The sequence below is a fragment of the Stegostoma tigrinum genome, chromosome 11, assembly GCF_030684315.1.
Source record: "Stegostoma tigrinum isolate sSteTig4 chromosome 11, sSteTig4.hap1, whole genome shotgun sequence".
Lineage (NCBI taxonomy): Eukaryota > Metazoa > Chordata > Chondrichthyes > Orectolobiformes > Stegostomatidae > Stegostoma > Stegostoma tigrinum.
This window is the reverse complement of record NC_081364.1, coordinates 2269475-2293003: the sequence shown is the minus strand read 5'-3', so window position 1 is coordinate 2293003 and position 23529 is coordinate 2269475. Positions and strand designations below refer to the sequence as shown.

General features: G+C 46.7%; 1 protein-coding gene across 4 annotated transcripts in view; it reads right to left on the bottom strand.

The window, feature by feature from the left end:
• aldh1l1 (aldehyde dehydrogenase 1 family, member L1) overlaps positions 1-18595 on the bottom strand; it is a 75935-nt gene extending 57340 nt beyond the window's left edge. For 2 of the 4 annotated variants that reach the window (XM_059649689.1, XM_059649692.1), the window contains exons 1-4: positions 13204-13462; positions 10007-10193; positions 3706-3940; positions 1793-1958 (exon numbers count right to left, since the gene is read on the bottom strand). In XM_059649689.1, coding sequence (XP_059505672.1) covers positions 1793-1958; positions 3706-3940; positions 10007-10133 — 528 coding nt within the window. In that variant the 5' untranslated portion in view covers positions 10134-10193; positions 13204-13462. Of the gene's footprint in view, positions 1-1792; positions 1959-3705; positions 3941-10006; positions 10194-13203; positions 13463-18507 lie in introns of those variants that run through there. The other 2 variants (XM_059649691.1, XM_059649690.1) reach the window with 2 other exon arrangements.
• Positions 18596-23529: the final 4934 nt, after the last annotated feature.

The following is a 23529-nucleotide window of genomic DNA, read 5'->3' as shown; positions in this document are numbered from 1 at the left end:
GTACACCGCTGGTCACAGGCTTCCAATCACAAACACGTCCCTCTGCCATCACCCTGTGCCCCCTATTTGCAGCCTGTTTTGGACCCATTTCGCCAGCCAGCCTTGGCTCCCTCAGGATCTTACCTAGGGGAGCTCACCAAAGGCCTTACCGACCTCCGAATAGACCACACCAACTGCATTACCCTCATCCAATATATTTAGTTACATTTTCAGAAAGTTCAAATAAATTGGTCAAACAGACCTCTCTCTCAAACATCCATGGTAATTATCCCTGCTCGATCCTTGCCTTTCCCAATGTTGATTAATGCTGTGTCTCCAAAGTTTTTACAAAATGTTTCCTACCACAGATGTCAGAATAACTGGTCTGTCATGACGTGGCCTATCCCTGCTGCCTTTCTTGAACAAAGGAACCACATTTGCTATTCTCCAGTCATCTAGCACTGCACCTGTGACCAGAGTGGTATTAAATATTTCCACTAAGGCTCCAGCAATCTCATCTCTGCCTCCCATAGCAGCCTGGGATACATCTCATCAGGCCATGGGGATTCATGTACCTGTAATGCCTGTTAAAGTATCTAATACCGCCTCCTCATTAATCTTCGTGTATTCAGGAACCTCGCCCTCCCAACTCATATCCCTGACCACAATGTCTTTCTTGTCTGTGAGTACAGTTAAGAAGTATTTATTTAAAACCTTACCCCTGTGGTACACCTGTAGTCACTGTATGTAACCTTGAAAAATATCCATTTATTCCCAATCTCTCTGTTTTCTGTCTGTTAGCCAAATTTCAACCCATGCCAGTAAATTGTCCATAATCCTATGTGCATCAATTCTGGGCACAAGCTCTCACATGGGACCTTATCAAAAATCTTCTTGAAATCAAAGTACCATATCCAGTGTAAAACCGAAATACCATATCCAGTGTAAAACCGAAATACTGATCCAGTGTAAAACCGAAACACTGTATCCAGTGTAAAACCGAAATACCGATCCAGTGTAAAACCGAAATACCACACCCAGTGTAAAACCGAAATACCACACCCAGTGTAAAACCGAAATACCGTATCCTGTGTAAAACCGAAATACCATATCCTGTGTAAAACCGAAATACCACATCCAGTGTAAAACCGAAATACCGTATCCAGTGTAAATCCGAAATACCACATCCAGTGTAAAACCAAAAGAACTCGGACATTGGAAATCAGTTCTGAGGAAGAGAATGTGGACCCGGCACGTTAACTCTGATATTTTCTTCAAAGATACTGCCAGACCTGCTGAGATTTTCCAGCAACTTCTGTTTTGTTTCTCCCTTATCTATTTTATATCCTCATTGACAAATCACACTTCAAACTCTCAACTTTCCTTTTAACTACATCAGGACGCTAGTTGCGGATTCAATTTCTTTGCTTTCCATCTTAATGGACAATTCTATCACTTTACGACCAATGGGCCTCACAAACCAGGATTGTTAATTAATACTTTGAAAATGTCACCTTTCAAATAAAATGTAAAGCTGAAATCACGCCTGTGAAAAGTCCAGAAGAAAGCCAAGATTGACTCTTCAGTCAACATCACTGAAACAGATTGGCTTCCCATTGTCACCTTACTGTTTGTGGAATCTTGCTGTGTGCACATTTCCTGCTGTTATTCCTACGTTACAGACCATCTCAGTCTCTCATACCTATCTGGCTCCACTGCTTTCTCAATCTAGTTACTTCTCTGCCAGTCTCAGATAAAATTTGGAAGACATTGACTGAACATTGGGTGAACTAATGTTTTGAATGAGTCTTACCATGCCTTTAATTCCTTCGGGGAAAAGAAATCGGTTGTACAGGGTGCTAATGGTGTCATCAGGAAACACTTCACATTCCTTCTGCATGAGAATGGGACCTGTATCCAAGCCATCATCTGCCCAGAAAATACTGAACCCTCCTTTCTTGTCTCCATGGATCAGAGTCCTGGGGAGAGAAACAAATAAATCACACACTGCTTATAAACCCTAAAATAAAACAAACAGCAGATGCTGGGAAAAGGGCCACTGGACTCGAAACCTTAACTCTGTTTCTCTCTCCACAGATGCTGCCAGACCTGCTGCGTTTCTCCAGCAATACTGTTTTTGTTGCTTATAAAGACATCTAGGCACAGCCATCTTCAACTGCTTCATCAATGACCTTCCCTCCATCATAAGGTCAGAAGTGGGGATGTTGGCCAATGATTGCAGTGTTCAGCACCGTTCGTGACCCCTCAGGTACTGAAACAATCCGTGTCCAAATGCAACAAGATCTGGACAATATCCAGGCTTGGGCTGACAAGTGATATTCATGCCACACAAATGCCAGGCTATGACCATCACCAATAAGAGACAATCTAACCCCCGCCCCTTGACGTTCACTGAATCTCCACGATCAACATCCTGGGGGTTACCATTTACCAGAAACTCAACTGGACTCACCACATGAACACAGTGGCTACAAGAGCAGGACAGAGGCTGGGAATACTGTGGTGAGTAACTCCCCTCCTGACTCTCCGAAGCCTGTCCACCATCTACAAGGCACAAGTCAGGAGTGTGATGGAACACTCTCCACTTGCCCCAACAACACTCAAGAAACTTGACACCATCCAGGACAAAGCAGCCGCTTGATTGGTACCACATCCACAAACATTCCATTCCCTCCACCACCGATGCTCAGTCGCAGCAGTGTGTACCATCTACCAGATGCCCTGTAGAAATTCACCAAAGATCCTCAGACAGAACCTTCCAAACCCACGGCCACTTCCATCTAGAAGGACAAGGGCAGCAGATACATGGGAACACCAGCCCCTGCAAGTTCCCCTCCAAGCTACTCACCATCCTGACTGGGAAATATATCCCTGTTCCTTCACTGTCCCTGGGTCAGAATCCTGGAATTCCCTCCCTGAGGGCATTGTGGGTCAACCCACAGCACATGGGCTGCAGTGGTTCAAGAAGGCATCACCTTCTCAGGAGGGCAACTAGGGACGGGCAATAAATGCTGGACCAGCAAATGATGCCCGCATTTCACAAGTGGGTGAATAAAAGAAATTTGGTCTGCCACACTTTGTTATCTTGGTCTGCACCTTCTCCACTGCAATCACCTCCCTGCTATAATGTGGATTCCAGAACAGCACACAATACTCCAGCTGTGGCCTAACCAAAGATTTATACAGCTCCAGCATAGTTTCCCTGCTGTTAAACTCTCTACCTTGGCTAATAAAGATAAGTATGCCTTCTTAAATACTTTATCTACCTGTCCTGATTCCTTAAGGGACTTGTGGACACACATATTAAGGTCCCTCTGATGCCTGGGTCCTACCGTTCATCATGTATTCCCTTGTTTTGTTTGTCCTGTCCTAGTCTTCACCTAGTGACAGCTGAGCCTGTGGAAATCACTTCACAAGAAGTGCTTAGGGCCAAAATATTACGTGTCTTCAAGAAGGAGGTAGATATAGTTTTAAAGAGCTCAAAGGGTATGGGGGGAAAGTAGGAACGGGGAATGAGAGATGAAGGTTGAGCCCAAACAGCAACAAACAGTTGGACAGACAAAGGAGTGGTGAAAGGAAACTCTGGGGTAATGAACTGCTACAAATGGTGTCAGTTAGTAGCTGAAGTAGATAAGTTGGGCCATCAGCCATGATTGTACTGAACATAATGTTTGGTGCAAATTGAATTTATTGGGGTCCTCTTACCAATTGATGGCTGAGGCTCCCCTGTGCTTGGGCAGCAGGGACGGGTGGTAAATGATGGAGCCATGCTTCGGAAAGTCAATCACTTCCATCGGGATGAACTGGGAGCAGAAAGGTAGCACGTTCAGCTCTGCTCCGAGGCTCGAATACTCGCTCACCACCTCTGGAATCGCCTTCCCTTTCACTCGCCAGCGCGTGTACTTAAACACAGCTGTGCCATCCTTCACACCTTCTGCAGCTGATGGAGAAAATGTCACAGAGATTGTTAAAGTAATGCCAGCAGTTACTACCATGATCTGAGATAACAACATGTGGAGCTGGATGAACACAGCAGGCCAAGCAGCGTCTTAGGAGCACAAAAGCTGATGTTTCGGGCTTACACCCTTCATCACGACCAAGATCCTACTTGCCTTTGAGAAGGCACTGCACACAGAAATAACTCCACAGAGGCCAGTATCCTGCCGCCACGTCCCACTTTATTTATAGATGGAGAGTCCTTGGCATTGATCCAGCTCCCTCAGATCCCAGATTGAACAAAACTTCTGACACTCCTGCTTATATTTGTCAGCCAGGGCTCCCTGATTGGACCAGATTAACAGTCTCAGTCAGGGAACTCAGATTCTATGAGAATAAAAACTGAAGGAACTGCGGATGCCGTAAATCAGGAACTAAAACAAAGTTGCTGGAAAAGCTCAGCAGGTCTGGCAGCATCTGTGAAGAAAAAATCAGAGTTAACGTTTCAGGTCCAGTGACCCTTCCTCAGCATTTTGAAGCGTTAACACTGTTTTTTCCTTCACAGATGCTGCCAGACCTGCTGAGCTTTTCCAGCAACTTTGTTTTTGTTCAGATTCTATAAGGTTCACCAGGCTGACTTTGTTACAATTACTACGTCCCTCCTGCTCTGTGCCGGAGGGCACTGGCTGGTTTTTTCTGTAGCTCCTTTTGGGGTGTTTTAGCACCGGGTCAGGTTCCTCCAACTCTGCCCCTAATATGGGCAGCATGTAACGCACAGTAACGTGCCTCTTGTACCCGGAGCATCTCAGAAAAAATTCCCTCTCTTCAGGTGGCAGAGGCTCCAAGGCAGTGACATCTGCTGTGTCCATCTCAGATGCCGAGGTATCTTCAATGCTTGACACAGAGGGAGAACCTACAGGGAGAACCTGTTCTGAACAGTCGGAAAGACTGTTGAGGAAACAGGAATGTTTTACTCCCACACTATTTGCAAGTTCACTGCTTTCACATGTCCATGTGCTTGTTCAGGACCGTCTCACCTACCCACACTTTATATGTCACTGGGCCTGACCTCACGTTGACCACGCTTCTTACCCATGCAGGGCCATTCCCGCAGTTCCTACACCAAACCCCATCCCCTAAAGCAAACCATCTCTCTCCCTTAGCACCGTCTTGTGCCTGGCACTGAGGTTCCTGAGGCTGTTTCACCCTCCCCGCTACCCCCACCCCCCACCCCACAAGGTCTGGGAAGATCAGGTTTAACCTGGTGCAGAGTCTTCTCCCCATTAGTCACGCTGCTGGACCCATCCCTGTGGTTACATGAGGTGCGGTCCCACAATCAAACAGGGACTGGGGCAGTTTGGTACCAAGTGATGCTGCAGGCCATTTCCTTAATGCTGCCGTCAAAGTGTGGCCTGCTCTTTCTGCCAGACCATTGGGTGGTGGGTGGGACGGAGCTGTCCTCATGTGTTGAATCCCGCTCGACTTTGGGAAATACTCAAACTCCCTGCTGGTAAACAATGGCCCATTCAGTGACCAACACTTCTGGGACTCCGTATATTGCAAAAGATATACACTTTTTTTTTGTCATCTTCCATGTATTTGATGAATTAACTCTAAGTATGTCCAGCCATTCTGAGTGTGCATCATCAGGACTAAGAACATGGAGTCTTTGAAATGACCTGCATAGTCAATGAGTAACCCCGAGTCCAGGGTTTAACCTGGCCACTCCCACAAGTGTGAGGGAGCGACAGGCAGCAACTTGAATCCTTGTTGGCACTCTCGGCACTGCCACACCAACATGGTTGTGTTTGCACCCAATCCTGGCCACCAGACATAACTTCTCATCAACACAGCATTGTAGGGTCGTAGAGATGTACACCATAGAGAGAGACCTGCCAGTCCAACTCTTCCATACTTTCAAGATATTCTAAATTAATCTAGTCCCATTCACCAGCATTTGGCCCACATCCCTCTAAACCCTTCCAGATGCCTTTTAAATGTTGTAATTGTACCAGCTTCCTCCAACTCCTCTGGCAGCTCATTCCATACAAGCACCACCCTCTGCGTGAAAAGGTCCCTGCTATATATTGCTCCTCCCATTTTAAACCTATGCCCTCTAGTTGTTAACTCTCCAACCTTGGGAAAAAGACCTTAGCTATTCACCCTATCCATGCCTCTATTAGGCCACCCCTCGGCCTCCGATGCTCCAGAGAAAATAGCTCCAACCCATTCAGCCTCTTCCTACAGCTCACAGCTTCCAGCTCCAGCAACATCCCTGTAAATCATTTTGAGTTTCACAACATCTTTCCAATGGGAAAGAGAACAGAACTGAGCGCAGCATTTCAAAAGTGGCCTAGCCAATGTCCAGTACAGACGCAACATGACCTCCAACCCCTATACTCAACGCACTGACCGATAACCGCAGGCATACCAAATACCTTCTTCACCGCCCTGTCTACCTGCGACTCTATTTTCACTAACTATGAACCTTCACCCCAAGGTCTGTTTGCTCAGCAACACTCCCCAGGACCTTCCCATTAAGTGTGTAAGTCCTGCCCTGATTTGCCTTTCCGAAATGCAGTACCTCACATTTATCTAAATTAAACTCCATCTCCTGCTCCTCGGCCATTGGCCCATCTGATCAAGGTCCCGTCATACACTGAGGTAATCTTCTTCACTGGCCACTGCACCTCCAATTTAGGTGTCATCTGCAAACTTAGTGGCCATACCTCCCATGTTCACATCAAAATTGTTTATATAAATGACAAAAAGCAGTGGGCCCAGCACCGATCCTTGTGGCACACCCTGCCAATCACAGGCCTCCGGTCTGACAAACAACTCAACACCACCACCTTCTGTCTCCTGCCTTCAAGCCCATTTTATATCCAAATGGCTAGCTCTCCTGTATTCCATGTGATCGGCAAGATCTTCACTTTGGAAACCTCTGGGTGGCCCAGGTGGAGTTCAGCCAGAATCTAGCAGTGACCTTTGCTCAGGACAATCCCTTTTGCTCCCCGTAATAATATGCTGTCCTCTACCGTGATTGGGTCTCTCTGGGCTCAGAATGGTGTCAGTTCTGGCTGTGATGGCCCTTTGGTTTTCCCCATCACCGCCAGCTGTTCCCGTTTCCCAGGACCGGATCCTTCTGTGTCCAGAGGCTGATACTGTCAGCTGTGACTGGGAGTGTGTCCAGAAAATTTAAAACCTTTATGGGCTATTCCAGTGGTGCTACCATCGGGGGTGCATCTGCCAGAGGGAGGCAGCTCAATGCATCCACATTCGCTACTTGGCCTCCCGCACAGTGCTCCAACTTGTCATTCTACAACGTAGTGTTAGAGCCCACCACTGAATTCAGCCTGAAGCAATGGATAGCACTGCTTTGCTCTCTTTAACTACAGCTAGCAGGGGCTTACGGCCCGTTATTATTACAAATTTATATTCATAAAGGTATTGGTGGAACTTCCTGACTCCAAACATTACCACCAAACCTTTCTTCTCTATCTGGGTGTATTTACACTCTGCATTAGCTCAAGTCCTGGATGCACATGCTTTTGGGTGTTCCTCTCCATTGGGCTCACTTTGAGCTAATGCCACTCCAATGCCATATGGGGATGCGTGGCATGTTAGTATCAGATCTCACATGGGATCATAGTGTTCCTACACCTGAGAGGATGATAACTGTTTCCTCACTTACCTAGAAGCTAAGGCTAGGCTATCCCACCATTTCCAAGGCTGACCCTGTTTTAGGCGTTGATGCAAAGGTGCCAGGATGGAGGCTGGTTATGTATGAACTTTCTGTAATAATTCACCAGCCCCAGGAAGGACCTGAGCTCTGGAACAGACCGGGAACTGGGGCACCTTTGGTCACCCTCACTTTATCCTCCAACAGGTGTAACCCGGCCTTGTTGACTCTGTAGACCAAGGAGGTCACTGCCTGGTACATACACTTTCCCTTCTAAAGCATGTGCCCACCTGGGAGATACATCTAAGGGCCATGTCCAAGCTCTCTCGGTGCTGCTTATTGATGCTCACTGTTAATGGCACGTCACCCAGCTAAATGGTGATAACTCCTTGAACCCTTCAATATCCCATCCAGTCCAATCCCACTCTTCCCCCTCACTCCCTGCTCCCTTTAATATCCCACACAGTCTAACACCACTCTTCCCCTCATTCTCCACAATCTTTAATATCTCACCTAGTCTAATCCCACTTTCCCTCCCCACTGCCCACTCCCTTTAATATCCCACCCAGTCTAATACCAACCTTCCATCACTCCCCGCTCCCTTTAATATTCCATGTTGTCTAACCTCGCAGTCCCCTTACTCCCTGAACCCTTTCTGGTGTACCCAATCTTCAAAATTCTGAAAAGATTCATATCAGACTCGGAACATTAACTCTTTTTCTCTCTCCAACGACGATGCTAGATCCTGTAGAGTTTCTCCAGCGCCTTCTGTTTTAATTCAATGTGTTAGATTGATGAATATTTTCCAAAAAGTTTCCAAAACATTGATCTCCATCTTTTCAGAAAAAGTGACCAAAACAATACATGGTATCTCCGGTGTGGTCCCACCAATGTCCTGCATAAATGAAGCATAAACCTCCTACTCTTCAATTCAATCTCCCTCACAATAAACCATAATATTCCATTAGTTTTCCTGATTACTTGTTGCATCTGTAAATTAGTTTTCTCATGCACTGCAACACCCAGATCCCTCTACATCTCTGAGCTCTTGCTATTTAGAAAACACGTATCATTTTTATTTCTCCTGTTAAATGAAAGATCTTTGCCCACTCAACTCACCTATCTGTATGGTTTTTTAGTCTCCTCATATTCTCTTCACAACTCGTTAAACACTCGAAGATAAATGTTTTTGAACAGAGTCCAAGCCCACACTTCCAGCGAAAGCTTTATTTCAGTTGGCCACACTCCATAAAGCTCACCCCTCAATGATTATAGCTCCTCATATTTATACAAGAAACTCACACCCAATAAACCCGTCATTCATACCTTAACAATCTGTTCCATTAGGTCTCAAGTAACCCTTCAGACTTTATTAGCTGATACCAGATTCTCTTTTTAACATTTTATATAAATCCATGTCAAACAACAACAAAACAAACAAGATATACAGAATGACAACATATCCTATTCCCAGTTTTTGTCTGTGCATAGACAAGTTCCAATCCAAGCAATTCCAACAATTTCTTAGAGATTTCTCCTTTCGTTGTTAATCAGACTGACTGCTGCTTCCCACCCATTTCAGTTTGGAGATTTCTCTGCTCTTCAGCATCTGGTCTAAACCTGCAATATCAATCCACATTTATGCTGAAATAACTCCACAGAGGCCAGTATCTCATCACCAAGTCACCCTTTATTTACAAATGGAGTGTCCTGGACACTGATCCAGCTCCCTCAGACCGAGCTCAGAAGCAGAATCTTCAGTTCTAGGGGGAACACACCCACAGAGGGAAGACACCCACAGGGACACACCCACAGAGGGAACACAGCCACAGAGGGAACACACCCACAGAGGGAACACAGCCACAGGGACACACACCTATGGGGACACACCCACAGGGGGAACACACCCACAGGGGAACACACCCACAGAGGGAACACACCCACAGGGGAACACGCCCACAGAGGGAACACAGCCACAGGGGAACACACTCACAGAGGGAACTCAGCCACAGGGGGAACACACCCACAGGGGAACACACCCACAGAGGGAACACACCCACAGGGGGAACACACCCACAGAGGGAACACACCCACAGGGGAACACACTCACAGAGGGAACACACCCACAGGGGGAACACACCCTCAGAGGGAACACACCCACAGAGGGAACACACCCACAGGGGAACACACCCACAGAGGGAACACACCCACAGGGGAACACACTCATAGAGGGAACACACCCACAGGGGGAACACACCCACAGGGGGAACACACCCTCAGAGGGAACAGACCCAGAGAGGAATCGAGGGCCAAAGGGCCTGTACTGCGCTGCAGTGTTCTAGGAACAGAGCCATACAGAAATTGTAGCTGTTGCTAGACATTACCCACCAAGAGGATCCTCTTTGCCATCCTTATCGGGGATTGTGAATATTCCAACAATCTGGTGACCTGCCTTTTTGAGTTCCTTGTACACCTCTTGACCAAACAGACTCTGTCCAATCACAGCAATCTTCATCTTCTTTCAGCACGGAATTCTGGGCTCCTGGGACAGAGAGAAACCAAACACTGCGAATTCCTAGAGGGAGGCAAAAAGGCAATGTTTCATTCTCCTCAATGATGTTAGCACTGAAAAGACCATGTCCACCCCACTTTGGAATCTGATCAGTATATTCCAGGAGAAATTCCAGACAAAACAGGACACAATGATCCTAGTCAGGACCCTTCTTCAGAAATAGGATTTCCCAACCGGAAACATCAGCTTTCCTGCTTCTCTGATGCTGCCTAGCCTGATGTGTTTCTCCAGCTCCACACTGTATTATCTCTGACTTCAGCATCGGCAGTTCTTACTATCTCACAATGATCCTAGTCATCTGATAGATATCTATTGCCTTCCAGTGTCCTCTAGTTTCCAGCTACTTTGTTTTTTCCATAACATCTAATTCACAAGGTTCCAGGTTCAGGTCCTATTCCAGAGGCCAAATGAGGGAGAGCCGCACTGTCGGAGGGTCAGTACTGAAGGATTGTCGCACTGTCGGAGGGTCAGTGCTGAGGGAGTGCCGCACTGTCGGAGGGTCAGTGCTGAGGGAGCACCGCACTGTCGGAGGGTCAGTACTGAGGGAGTGCCGCACTGTCGGAGGGTCAGTGCTGAAGGATTGCCGCACTGTCGGAGGGTCAGTACTGAGGGAGTGCCGCACTGTCGGAGGGTCAGTGCTGAGGGAGTGCCGCACTGTCGGAGGGTCAGTTCTGAGGGAGCGCTGCACTGTCGGAGGGTCAGTGCTGAGGGAGTGCTGCACTGTTGGACGGTCAGTGCTGAGGGAGTGCCGCTCTGTTGGAGGGTCAGTGCTGAGGGAGTGCCGCACTGTCGGAGGGTCAGTGCTGAGGGAGTGCCGCACTGTTGGAGGGTCAGTGCTGAGGGAGTGCTGCACTGTTGGACGGTCAGTGCTGAGGGAGTGCCGCTCTGTTGGAGGGTCAGTGCTGAGGGAGTGCCGCACTGTCGGAGGGTCAGTGCTGAGGGAGTGCCGCACTGTTGGAGGGTCAGTGCTGAGGGAGCGCTGCACTGTCAGAGGGTCAGTGCTGAGTGAGCGCTGCACTGTCAGAGGGTCAGAACAGAAGAAGTTTTGCACTGGAGGGAGTTCCAGGATTTTGGCCCAGCAACACTGAAGGAACGGTGATATATTTCCAAGTCAGGATGATGAGTGACTTGGAGGGGAACTTGCAGGGGGTGGTGTTCCTGTGTATCTGCTGCCTTGTCCTTCTAGATGGAAGTGATCCTGGATTTGGAAGGTGAGAGATAATGGGAACTGCAGATGCTGGAGAATCCAAGATAACAAAGTGTGGAGCTGGATGAACACAGCAGGCCAAGCAGCATCTCAGGAGCACAAAAGCTGACGTTTCGGGCCTAGACCCTTCATCAGAGAGGGTCTAGGGTCTAGGCCCGAAACATCAGCTTTTGTGCTCCTGAGATGCTGCTTGGCCTGCTGTGTTCATCCAGCTTCACACTTTATTATCGTGGGTTTGGAAGGTACTATCTGAGGATCTTTGGTGAATTTCTGCAGTGCATCTTGCAGATAGTACACACTGCTGTTACTGAGCGTCGGTGGTGGAGGGAGTGGGGTGTTTGTGGATGTGGTGCCAATCAAGTGGCTGCTTTGACCTGGATGGTGTTGAGCTTCTTGAGTGTTGTTGGGGCTGCCCCCATCCAGGCAAGTGGGGAGTATTCCATCACACTCCTGACCTGTGCCTTGTAGATGGTGGGACAGGTTTGAGGACCCAGGAGGTGAGTTACTCACCGCAGTATTCCCAGCTTCTGACCTGTTCTTGTCACTGCTGTGTTTATGTGGTGAGTGATGAGGGACTGATAGGTTGGTAAAGTTCCTGGACTAGTAACCCAGACTAATTCTCGGGGTTCAATGATTGATGTCCCATTATTGTAGACGGCGCAAAGTGAATTCAGTAAAATTCTAGAAGATAAAGCTAGGCTTATGCTAACCAGGGGTTATGCTAAACCCAGTTGTTTCACTGTAATAGAGAGAGAGAGATAGTGGGAACTGCAGACGCTGGAGAATTCCAAGATAATAAAATGTGAGGCTGGATAAACACAGCAGGCCAAGCAGCATCTCAGGAGCACAAAAGCTGACGTTTCGGGCCTCGACCCTTCATCAGAGAGGGAGTTGTTTCACTAATGACTTTTAGGGAAGGAACTGCGTGCCTACAGACCCGTAGCAATGTGGTTGACTCTTAGCTGAATGAAGAGCCACACCATTCAAGGGGCAGTTAGGGATGGGCAATAAATGCTAGCCTAGTCAGGTGCCCACATCCCACGAACGGCTGGAGACCGTCCTCATGTGGGTGTTTTCCCAGGTTGGGTGGAAAGGACAGTCTCCTGGTGGGGTCAGGTTCAGTAGCCCCCAACCCCAAAATCTGTGTGGGTGAGAGAGGAAAGAGCGTGATGATGGTCGCGCTCCTCAGCCTGAGCAGTCTCTCCCACTCTCACAGTCAGGGTTTACAATGTGTCTGTGCCGATGAGTGAGAGCTCGTCTTTTGCTGGCGGTCAGAGGTCGGGGCACAGTTCCCAAGCTCGAAATACCAGAGATTTTCCCGACCAGACGCGGACAGAGATCCGAAGCTGACTTTCCAACAATTGCTGTTATGAACAGCCCGCCCTTCGGCACATTTCCCCAGAGACTGGGTTCTCAGCATTAAACCGGCTGCTGCTGTTTGAGAATTCTGTTCCAGTGACGAGCTCCGGGTTCCCTGACATTCCCTCAAAATCCCTCGAATCCGTGTTGCTCAGGACAGTTCCATTTCTCCTGGGTGCTGCAGTTTTAAATCTGATTCCTCATCGAGCCCGGCAATCCTGTTTCAAAGCCCCACTCCACGACTAATTTTTTACAACCAAATACGGTTTGTAATTTGTTACTTTCAACGTTCAAAACAGGCAAAACAAAATACTTTCGTCGCCTGGTGAGGCTGGAAACATTAACAATCATTCCATAACTTTGCAAGTTCCTAACCTGAAGGTTTTAAATATTACAAGCATTTTAAAATTTATCAAAAATATATCCGCCTCCCTCCATTCTAATTACCTTATGGTAGTTCCCGGGTCTGTGTATGTTTGAAAACACAAGACCAGGGTTCACACAGTAAGCCTCAGGGACGGGTCCCTAACTTTGAAGAGAGTCGGAATGAAGATTCTCAGAAGGACTCACAGAGGGAGTGCAGGATGGAGCCCGCTCTGTGTCTGGACGCCGCACAGAAAGGCCGGGAACTGGAACAGGCTCAAGCAGAGATCGCCTCGGCCAGAACTGAGCTGGACAGGATTGGTTTGGCATTAAACCAGAGACATTCAGCTGCAACAAGTGGGGAAGGGTGAGGGTGTCAGTGTCAATGAGGGTTACAGCAGAGACTGAGTCCTCCCCTCTAACACCGCCACCATTCCGCTCAAGGGTTGGAAAACATACATAGTTACACATTTTTAAGCCTGTTGCTTCCCGCCCTGCCTCTTCCATACTGACTCTCACTGAATTACAGTCCCACACACACACTGACTCTCCCGGGGGTACAGTCCCACACACACACTGACTCTCACTGGGGTACAGTCCCACACACACACTGACTCTCACTGGGGTACAGGGTCCCACACACACACTGACTCTCACTGGGGTACAGTCCCACACACACACTGACTCTCACTGGGGTACAGGGTCCCACACACACACTGACTCTCACTGGGGTACAGTCCCACACACACACTGACTCACACTGGGGTACAGGGTTCCACACACACACTGACTCTCACTGGGGTACAGGGTCCCACACACACACTGACTCTCACTGGGGTACAGTCCCACACACACACTGACTCTCACTGGGGTACAGTCCCACACACACACTGACTCTCACTGGGTTACAGGGTCCCACACACACACTGACTCTCACTGGGTTACAGGGCTGACAGAATCACAGAGTTCCTCTGTGCAGAAGGTCTTTCAGCCTTCACTAAGTTCAGGTCATCAGTCACGTACGTGTGCTTTCAAAAAGCTCCTGGGATTGTGAGGGGCCTGTATTGAAATGGAGAGAAAAGTGAGGCCAGACAGAAAACAAATAATGTGAACAAACAGGTCTTTCACTGACTGACAGGCAGTGACCAGTGGGCGACCAGAATGATCAGTGCTTGGACCCCAGCTATTCATAATATGTTTAAAATTTATTTGTGGGATGCATGTGTCTCTGGCTGGGACAGCAGTTATTGCCTGTTCCTAGTTGCTCATGAAATGGGTGTCGTGAGCTGCCTTCTTGAACCTCTGCAGTTGGAAGACCCACATTGCCTACAGGGAGGGAATTCCAGGATTTTGACCCAGTGAAGGAATAGCAACATATTTCCAAGTCAGTTTGGAAGGGACTTACAGGGGGTGGTGTTCCCATGTATCTGCTGCCCTTGTCCTTCCAGATGGAAGTGGCTGTGGGTTTGGATGGTGCTGTCTGAGGGTCTTTGGTGAATTTCTGCCATGCATCTTGTAGACGGTACACACTGCTGCTACTGAGTGTCCGTGGTGGAGGGAGTGGGTGTTTGTGGATGTGGTGCCAATCAAGCGGCTGCTCTGTCCTGGATGGTGTCGAGCTTCTTGAGCGTTGTTGGGGCTGCACTCATCCAGGGAGTGGGGAGTATTCCATCACACTCCTGACTTGGGTCTTGTAGAGGGTGGGACAGGCTTTGGGGAGTCAGGAGGTGAGTTACTGTCCGCAGTATTCCTAGTTTCTGGCTTGTTCTTGTAGCCACTGTGTTAATGTGGTGAGTCCAGCTGAGTTTCTGATTAATGATAATCCCCAGGATATTGATGTTGGGGGATTCAGTGATAGTAACACCATTGAATGTCAAGGGGCAGTGGTTAGATTGTCTCTTATTGTGATGGGCATAGCCTGGCATTTGTGTGGCACAAATGTCACTTGCCACTTTTCAGTCCAACCTTGGATATTGTCACAGGTTGCTTCAGTATCTGAGAAGTCACGAATGATGCTTGACATTATGCAGTCATCAGTGAACATCCCCATAACAGACAAGAAATTGGTTTGCAGACAGGAAACAAACAGGAGGAATAAATGACTAGTCAGATATCACAGGGGGAAGTGTTCGGAACCTAACTATTCAGAATATATAGTCATGATTTAGATGAGGGAACTAAATGTAATATCTCAAAATTTGCAGATGACACAAAGCTGGTTGGAGGGTGAGGATTGAGGAAGGTGCAGAGATACTTCAGTGTGATTTGGACAGGTTGAGTGAGTGGGTAAATTTGGCAGATGCAGTTTAATGTGAATCAATGTGAGGTTCTCCACTTTGGGAGCAAAAACAGGAAGGCAGATTATTATCAGAATGGCTGTAAATTGAGAGACAGAAATGATGTCCATGTACACCAGATGCTGAAGATCAGCATTGCAGGTTCAGCAGGCAGTGAGGAAGGGAAACAGTGTTGGCCCTCACTGTGAGAGGTTTCGGATACAGGAGCAGGGATGTCTCACTGTGGTTATACACGGCCTTGGGGAGACCACACCTGGAGTATTGTGGACAGTTTTGCTATTCTTATCTGAGGATGGATGTTCTTGCTGTAGAGGGACTACAGTGAAGGTTTACCAGGCTGATTCCTGGGATGGCAGGATTGAGATATGAGGAGCGAACGAGTCAGCTAGGATTATATTCACTGGAGTTTAGAAGAATGAGGGGAAGCCTCATCAAAACCTACGAAATTTTAACAGGACTAGACAGAGTGGATGAAGGAAGGATGTTCCTGATGGTGGGGAAATCCAAAACCAGGGATCATAGTTTCAAGATAAGGGGAGATGAAGAGAAATGACTTCACCCAGAGAGTGGTGAGCCTACCGAATTCATGCCCATAGAAAGTGGTTGAAGCCAAAACATTGTATTTTCAAGAAGGAGGTAGATGTAGTTCTTATGGCAAAAGGGATCAGGGAAGCAGGGGGAGGGCAGAAATGAGGTATTGGGCTCAATGATCAACTTGATCATGTTGAATGGCATAACAGGCTCGAGGAGACAAATGGCCTATGCCTGTCATTACCTTCTGTGTTTCTATGTTCCCCTCCGAGACTCTCACCATCCTGACTTGGAAATATATCACCATTCCTTCAGTGTCTCTGGGTCCCTCCCCAAGGACATTGTGGGTCTATCTAAAGCACATGGACTGCGAAAGCTCAGGAAGATAGCTCACCACCTTCTCAAGGGGCAGCTAGGGATGGGCAAGGAATGCTGGGCCCGGTCAGCAACGCCCATGTGCCCTGAATGAATAAAAAAATGTCAACTGACTGCCAATTCTGACCCTCTGTTCACCAAGCTTTCCACAGGGACTGCTCTGTCCCACTGGAGTTGAGGAAATGTTTCGGAGAAAAGCCTAATGCTTGTTGGTTATCTTAAAACCCTACTGGACTTAAGAATTTTTTCGATTACCTGTTGAAATGCGCAATATCTGAATGATCTGATAGAGGAGATAAATTAACCGACAGATTGGACTGTGTTCATATTGACTGTTTCTTGCAATTGGGTCCATAGTGATGAAAAGCAGAGATCACGGCTGTAGATTTATAAGATTGGAAAGATTGTAAGTTAGGGATATTCACACTGTAGAAAAGATGTTCCACAGTGAGTGAGCTGCTGGGTGGGATAGAGGTGGTGAGTCAGGGTCTGGCTGCTGGAATACAAGATGGCGTGCTGGATCGAGGATTGTTCGTGATTCCCCCCACAGTGGAGCAGCTCCCAGGATGGGGAGGAGGTCAGTGAGAAGGAGTTGGACACGAGTTGGAACTTTCTGGAAAAAAGGAGAGGGACATGGCTGGAGTAAAGTGTCAACTCTCTCCTGATTTGGTGTGTGGACCGAGTCCAGAATTGCAGCTCATTATGGTTAATGTTCAACACTGCCAGCTCGTCTCATAAGGTCATTGTCCCCGTCATTGCTGTATCAAGGTCACCTCCAGCTCCATACCAGCCAGTGAGGGACTGTAATTGGAGCAAATTAGACGGAGTTGACTCCCTGCTGGTGTGGGATGATATTCCCAGCCCAGTAGGAGAACTGCCCCTAGATTAAAGACATTTATACCTTGTTCTCACAAGGCCCATATGCTGCCTTGTAAATACAATCAGGACTGATATAAATTGTAATGACAATGATTTGATAATGCTGAGGCTGTATCATGTGATGCACTGGTAGTGTCCCTACCTTTGAGCCAGTAAACCCAGGTTCAAATCCCACCTGCTCCAGAGGTACGAAGAGTAAAGAAAATTACAGGAACAAAAACAGAAGTTTCTGGAAAAGCTCAGCAGGTCTGGCAGCACCTGTGAAGGAAAAAACAGAATTAATGTTTCATGTCTGGTGACCCTTCCTCAGAACAGGAAGACTCTTCTGAGGAAGGGCCGCCGGTCATGAAATGTTAACTCTGTTTTTCTCCTTCACAGATGCTGCCAGACCTGCTGAGCTTTTCCAGAAACTTCTGTTTTCGTTCCTGATTTACAGCATCTACAGTTCATTCGGTTTATATTAAAGGAAATTACAGTACAGGAACAGGCCTTTCGGCCCTCCAAGCCGGCATTGACACGCTCCCCATTACAACTAAATCCCCCTACCCTTCCGGGGACCATAACCCTCTATTCCCATCCAAATCACGTATTTGTCAAGACCCCCTTTAAAAGTTACCACGGTATCTGCTTCCAATACTTCCTCCATGTGTAATAAAATTTCTGAAGAGGTCAAAAATGTCCCATTCATGACGTTATCTTGTCAGGACTGGAGTAGAAGAACAGACCAGAGAGAAGAGCGTCAGACAACAAGGTACAGAGCTGTACTCAGCAATCTATGTAAATGTAAATTATAATATTGAAGAGAGTAAGAGACCCTTACTCGAAGGTAGGAAGAAACCAGGAGCCCGAGAAACAAAGGATAGTGGTGGCCTTGTAAGAAGGGAACAGTCTCACATAGTATTCAGAAAGTCTTCCTTTAAAGTTGTGACTGTGTTCCTGGAAATCAGGAATTAACTTTAAATGAACCATAGGTTCCCAAGAAATCAATATTAAAACTGAATTTACGTTCCTTCAGATACTTAGTGCGCAGAATCTGTGTAAATGACCTGCAATAACTAGCAAAGATAAACAAATCAGTAAAAAATAAACAGAAATGCTGTACAGTATGGTACATCAGGATCTGTCTCACTCTTAAAATCTCAATCTTAAAAAAAGATTGAAATGGCACACATTCCTAAATGCCTACATTCATGAAGAAAATAGCCTTTAAAACAAATAAATGTTTAAAAAAAAAGAAATACAACATAAAAAGTAAGTGCTATGAAATATATAGTCAAAGAAACACTACCGCGCTTGCGAAACTTACAATCAGTTGGTGACGTTTTCATTGACCAGGCTCCATCTAGTGGCATAAAATAAAAGAAGTAACTGAGGATCAAAAACAAAGCTGCTGGAAAAGTTCAGCAGGTCTGGCAGCATCTGTGGAGGAGAAAACAGAGTTAAACGTTTCGGGTGCGGTGTTCCTTCCTCAGTAAATGAGGACGCTGAAAATCCTGAAACAAAAATAGAAATTGCAGGAGAAGCTCAACAGATCTGGCAGCATCCAAGAGACACAAAGCAGAATTGATGCTTCGAGCCCAGTGAACCTTTAGCCAGGAGGAGACATGAGAGGTTGTTGACAGATAGGATCAGGGTAAACCCTAAGGCTTTCTACAGGTATTTAAGGAATAAAAGAATGACGAAAGTAAGATTAGGCCCAGTCAAGGATAGTAGTGGTAAGTTGTGTGTGGAGTCAGATGAGATAGGGGAAGCGCTAAATGAATATTTTTCGACAGTATTCACTCCAGAAAACGACAATGTTGTCGAGGAGAATACTGAGATACAGGCTACTAGACGAGGTGGGATTGAGGTTCACAAGGAAAAGGTATTAGAAATCCTACAGAGGGTGAAGATAGATAAGTCCCCTGGGCCGGATGGGATTTATCCCAGGATCCTCTGGGAAGCCAGGGAGGCGATTGCCGAGCCTTTGGCATTGATCTTTAACTCGTCATTGTCTACAGGAATAGTGCCAGATGACTGGAGGATAGCAAATGTGGTTCCCCTGTTCAAGAAGGGGAGTAGAGGCAACCCTGGTAATTATAGACCAGTGAGCCTTACCTCAGTTGTTGGTAAAGTGTTGGAAAAGGTTATAAGGGATAGGATTTATAATCATCTAGAAAAGAATAAATTGATTAGGGATAGTCAGCACGGTTTTGTGAAGGGATGGTCGTGCCTCACAAACCTTATTGAGTTATTTGAGAAGGTGACCAAACAGGTGGATGAGAGTAAACCGGTTGATGTGGTGTACATGGATTTCAGCAAGGCGTTCGATAAGGTTCCCCACAGTAGGCTATTGTACAAAATGCGGAGGAATGGGATTGTGGAGATATAGCAGTTTGGATCGGAAATTGGCTTGCTGAACGAAGACAGAGGGTGGTAGTTGATGGGAAATGTTCATCCTGGAGACCAGTTACTAGTGGTGTACCGCAAGGGTCGGTGTTGGGTTCACTGCTGTTTGTCATTTTTATAAATGACGTGGATGAGGGCGTAGAAGGATGGGTTAGTAAATTTGCAGACGACACTAAGGTCGGTGGAGTTGTGGATAGTGACGAAGGATGCTGTGGGTTGCAGAGAGACATAGATAAGCTGCAGAGCTGTGCTGAGAGGTGGCAAATGGAGTTTAATGCAGACAAGTGTTAGGTAATGCACTTTGGTAGGAGTAACCAGAAGGCAAAGGACAGGGCTAATGGTAAGATTCTTGGGAGTGTAGATGAGCAGAGAGATCTCGGTGTCCATGTACACAGATCTTTGAAAGTTGCCACCCAGGTGGACAGGGCTGTTAAGAAGGCATACAGTGTTTTAGCTTTTATTAATAGAGGGATCGAGTTCCGGAATCAAGAGGTTATGCTGCAGCTGTCCTAAACTCTGTTGCGGCCGCACTTGGAGTATTGTGTACAATTCTGGTCACCACATTATAAGAAGGATGTGGAAGCTTTGGAAAGGGTGCACAGGAGTTTTACGAGGATGTTGCCTGGTCTGGAGGGAAGGTCTTATGAGGAAAGGCTGAGGAACTTGAGGCTGTTTTCATTAGAGAGAAGAAGGTTGAGAGGTGACTTAATTGAAACATATAAAATAATCAGAGGGTTAGATAGGGCGGATAGGGAGAGCCTTTTTCCTAGCATGGTGACAGCGAGCACGAGGGGGCATAGCTTTAAATTGAGGGGTGAAAGATATAGGACAGATGTCAGAGGTAGTTTCTTTACTCAGAGAGTAGTAAGGGAATGGAACGCTTTGCCTGCAACGGTAGTAAATTCGCCAACTTTAGGTACATTTGAGTCGTCATTGGATAAGCATACGGACGTACATGGAATAGTGTAGGTTAGATGGGCTTGAGATCGGTATGACAGGTCGGCACAACATCGAGGGCCGAACGGCGTGTACTGTGCTGTAATGTTCTATGTTCTATGTTCTATTATCAGTTCTGCTTCTTGAAACATTAACTCTGTTTCTCTCTCCACAAATGCTGCCAGACCCACTGAGTTTCTCCAACACTTTCTGTTTCTGCTCCATGTGGCAGTAGGTGGAACTACTCCTGGTGGAAACCAGGACATCAGCGCATGTTCAGAAGGAAAGCCAGGCTGGTGATGGACGGGGAAGAGAGAGCAAGAGGGTGGGGGGATCTGACTGCTATTGTGTGGAAGAGGAGGACACTTCAAGTGACATCACAGATCAGCTGCTCCTACATATGTACCAATTAAAAACAGGATTTGATTTGATTTATTGTTGTCACATGTGCCTGGGTACAGTGAAAAGTTTTGTTTCGCACACAGTACAGGCAGATCATAACATACAAAGGTCATAGGGTGACTGAACAGAGCAAGGAGTACAAAGTTGTAGCCACAAAGAAGGTGCACACAAAGCAAGGTCGACACTAGATTTGAAATTTGAGAGGTCCATTCCGAAGTTGAATAACAGCTATTCTTGAACCTGTTGGTATGAGTGTTTAAGGTTTTGTATCTTCTGCCTGATGGAAGAGATTGGAAGAGATTATAACTGGGTGGGAAGGGTCTTTGATGATGCTGGCTGCCTTCCCGAGGCAATGAGAAATGTAGATAGAGTCCATGGATGGAAGGTTGGCTTGTGGAACGGGCAAGGCTGTGTTCAGAACTCTCTGGAGTTTCTTACGGTCCTGGGCAAAACGGTTGCCGTACCAAGCTGTGATACATCCAGTGAGGATGCTTTCTATGGTGCATCTGTAAAAGTTGATGAGAGTCTGTATGGACATGCTGAATTCCCTCAGCTCCTGAGGAAGTGGATAATTCAACTAAGATGCCTCTGATTCTTCTAAACTGCAGCAGATACAACCCAGTCATTCCAGGTAACAGCAGGATAAACCTTCTCTGAACTATCCCCAATGCAATGGCATTCTTCCTTAAAATAAGGTGACCAATACTGTGCACAATTCTCCAGATGTGCACTGCCCAATGCTCTGTATAACTGAAACTCAACTCTCTATTTTCATATTCAATTTGCCTTGTGATAAATGATTCCATTCTGTTAGCTTTCCTGATCACTTGCTGCACCTACACACTAACCTGTTGTGATATATGGACCAGAACATCCAGATCCCTCTGCAACTCAGAGCTTTGTAACTTCTCACTCGTTCAATAATATGCTTTTTAATTTGCCAGCCAAAATGGGCAATCACACATTTTCTGACATGATATTCCACTTTCACATCTTTACCCATTTGCCTATCTATATCTATTTGTAATCACTTTATGTCTTCTTTACAGCTAACCCTCCCACCTGTCATCATGTTATTAGTAAACTTAGCTCCCATACCATCGGTTTCCGCATCCACATCATTTATATCAAATGTAAAGAGTTGAGTCCCCATCACTGATCCTTGCTGTACACAATCTGTTGCATCCTGCTAGAGAAAATGACCTATTTATTCCTACTCTCTACTTGCTGTTTGCCAGGAATCTACTCTCCAAGCAAAATACATTAACCCCAACACTGTGACCTTTCATTTTGCACAATAACCTGTGACATGGCACATTATCAAGTACCTTCTGGAATAGAAGTAACACAAGGACAGCCCAGTAGGTGGAGAAGAAATGGGCAGGATGTGGGAGGTCCAGTGACGTAATCTGTATCCACTCGAATGCAAGCAGCCCGATGGTGAAGTGGCTGGGCTGAGAGCATCGATCAGTACGTGGGAATAGAACATAGAACATTACACAGTACACGCCCTTCGGCCCTCGATGTTGTGCTGACCTGTCATACCGATCTCAAGCCCATCTAACCTACACTATTCCATGTACGTCCATATGCTTGTCCAATGATGACTCAAATGTACCTAAAGTTGGCGAATCTACTACCGTTGCAGGCAAAGTGTTCCATTCCCTTACTATTCTCTGAGTAAAGAAACTACCTCTGTCATCTGTCCTATATCTTTCACCCCTCAATTTAAAGCTATGCCCCCTCGTGCTCGCCGTCACCATCCCAGGAAAAAGGCTCTCCCTATCCACCCTATCTAACCCTCTGATTATTTTATATGTTTCAATTAAGTCACCTCTCAAACTTCTTCTCTCTAATGGAAACAGCCTCAAGTCCCTCAGCCTTTCCTCATAAGACCTTCCCTCCATACCAAGCAACATCCCAGTAAATCTCCACTGCACCCTTTCCAAAGCTTCCACATCATTCTTATAATGCGATGACCAGAACTGTACACAATACTCCAAGTGCGGCCGCACCAGAGTTTTGTACAGCTTCACCATAACCTCTTGGTTCCAGAACTCAATCCATCTATTAATAAAAGCTAAAACACTGTATGCCTTCTTAACAGCCCTGTCCACCTGGGTGGCAACTTTCAAGGATCTGTGTACATGGACACTGAGATCTCTCTGCTCATCTACACTCCCAAGAATCTAACCATTAGCCCAGTACTTGGCCTTCTGGTTACTCCTACCAAAGTGCATCACCTCACACTTGTCTGCATTAAACTCCATTTTCCACCTCTCAGCCCAGCTCGGCAGCTTATCTATGTCTCTCTGCAACCTACAGCATCCTTCGTCACTATCCACAACTCCACCGACCTTAGTGTCGTCTGCAAATACGGTAATGTTACAATCACTGAGGCATGGCTGAAGTAAGGATAGGGCTGTTATTCCAGGGTTTAGGAAGCTCAGGCACAATGTGGGGTAATGTAAGGTGGGGGCATTGCATTATTGATAAAGGAGACTATCACTGCAGTCATGAGGGAGCATGTCCCAGAAGGATGTTCAAATGAGTCCATCTGGGCAGAGTTTAGTAATAAAAAGGGAACAATTACTGCGAGGAG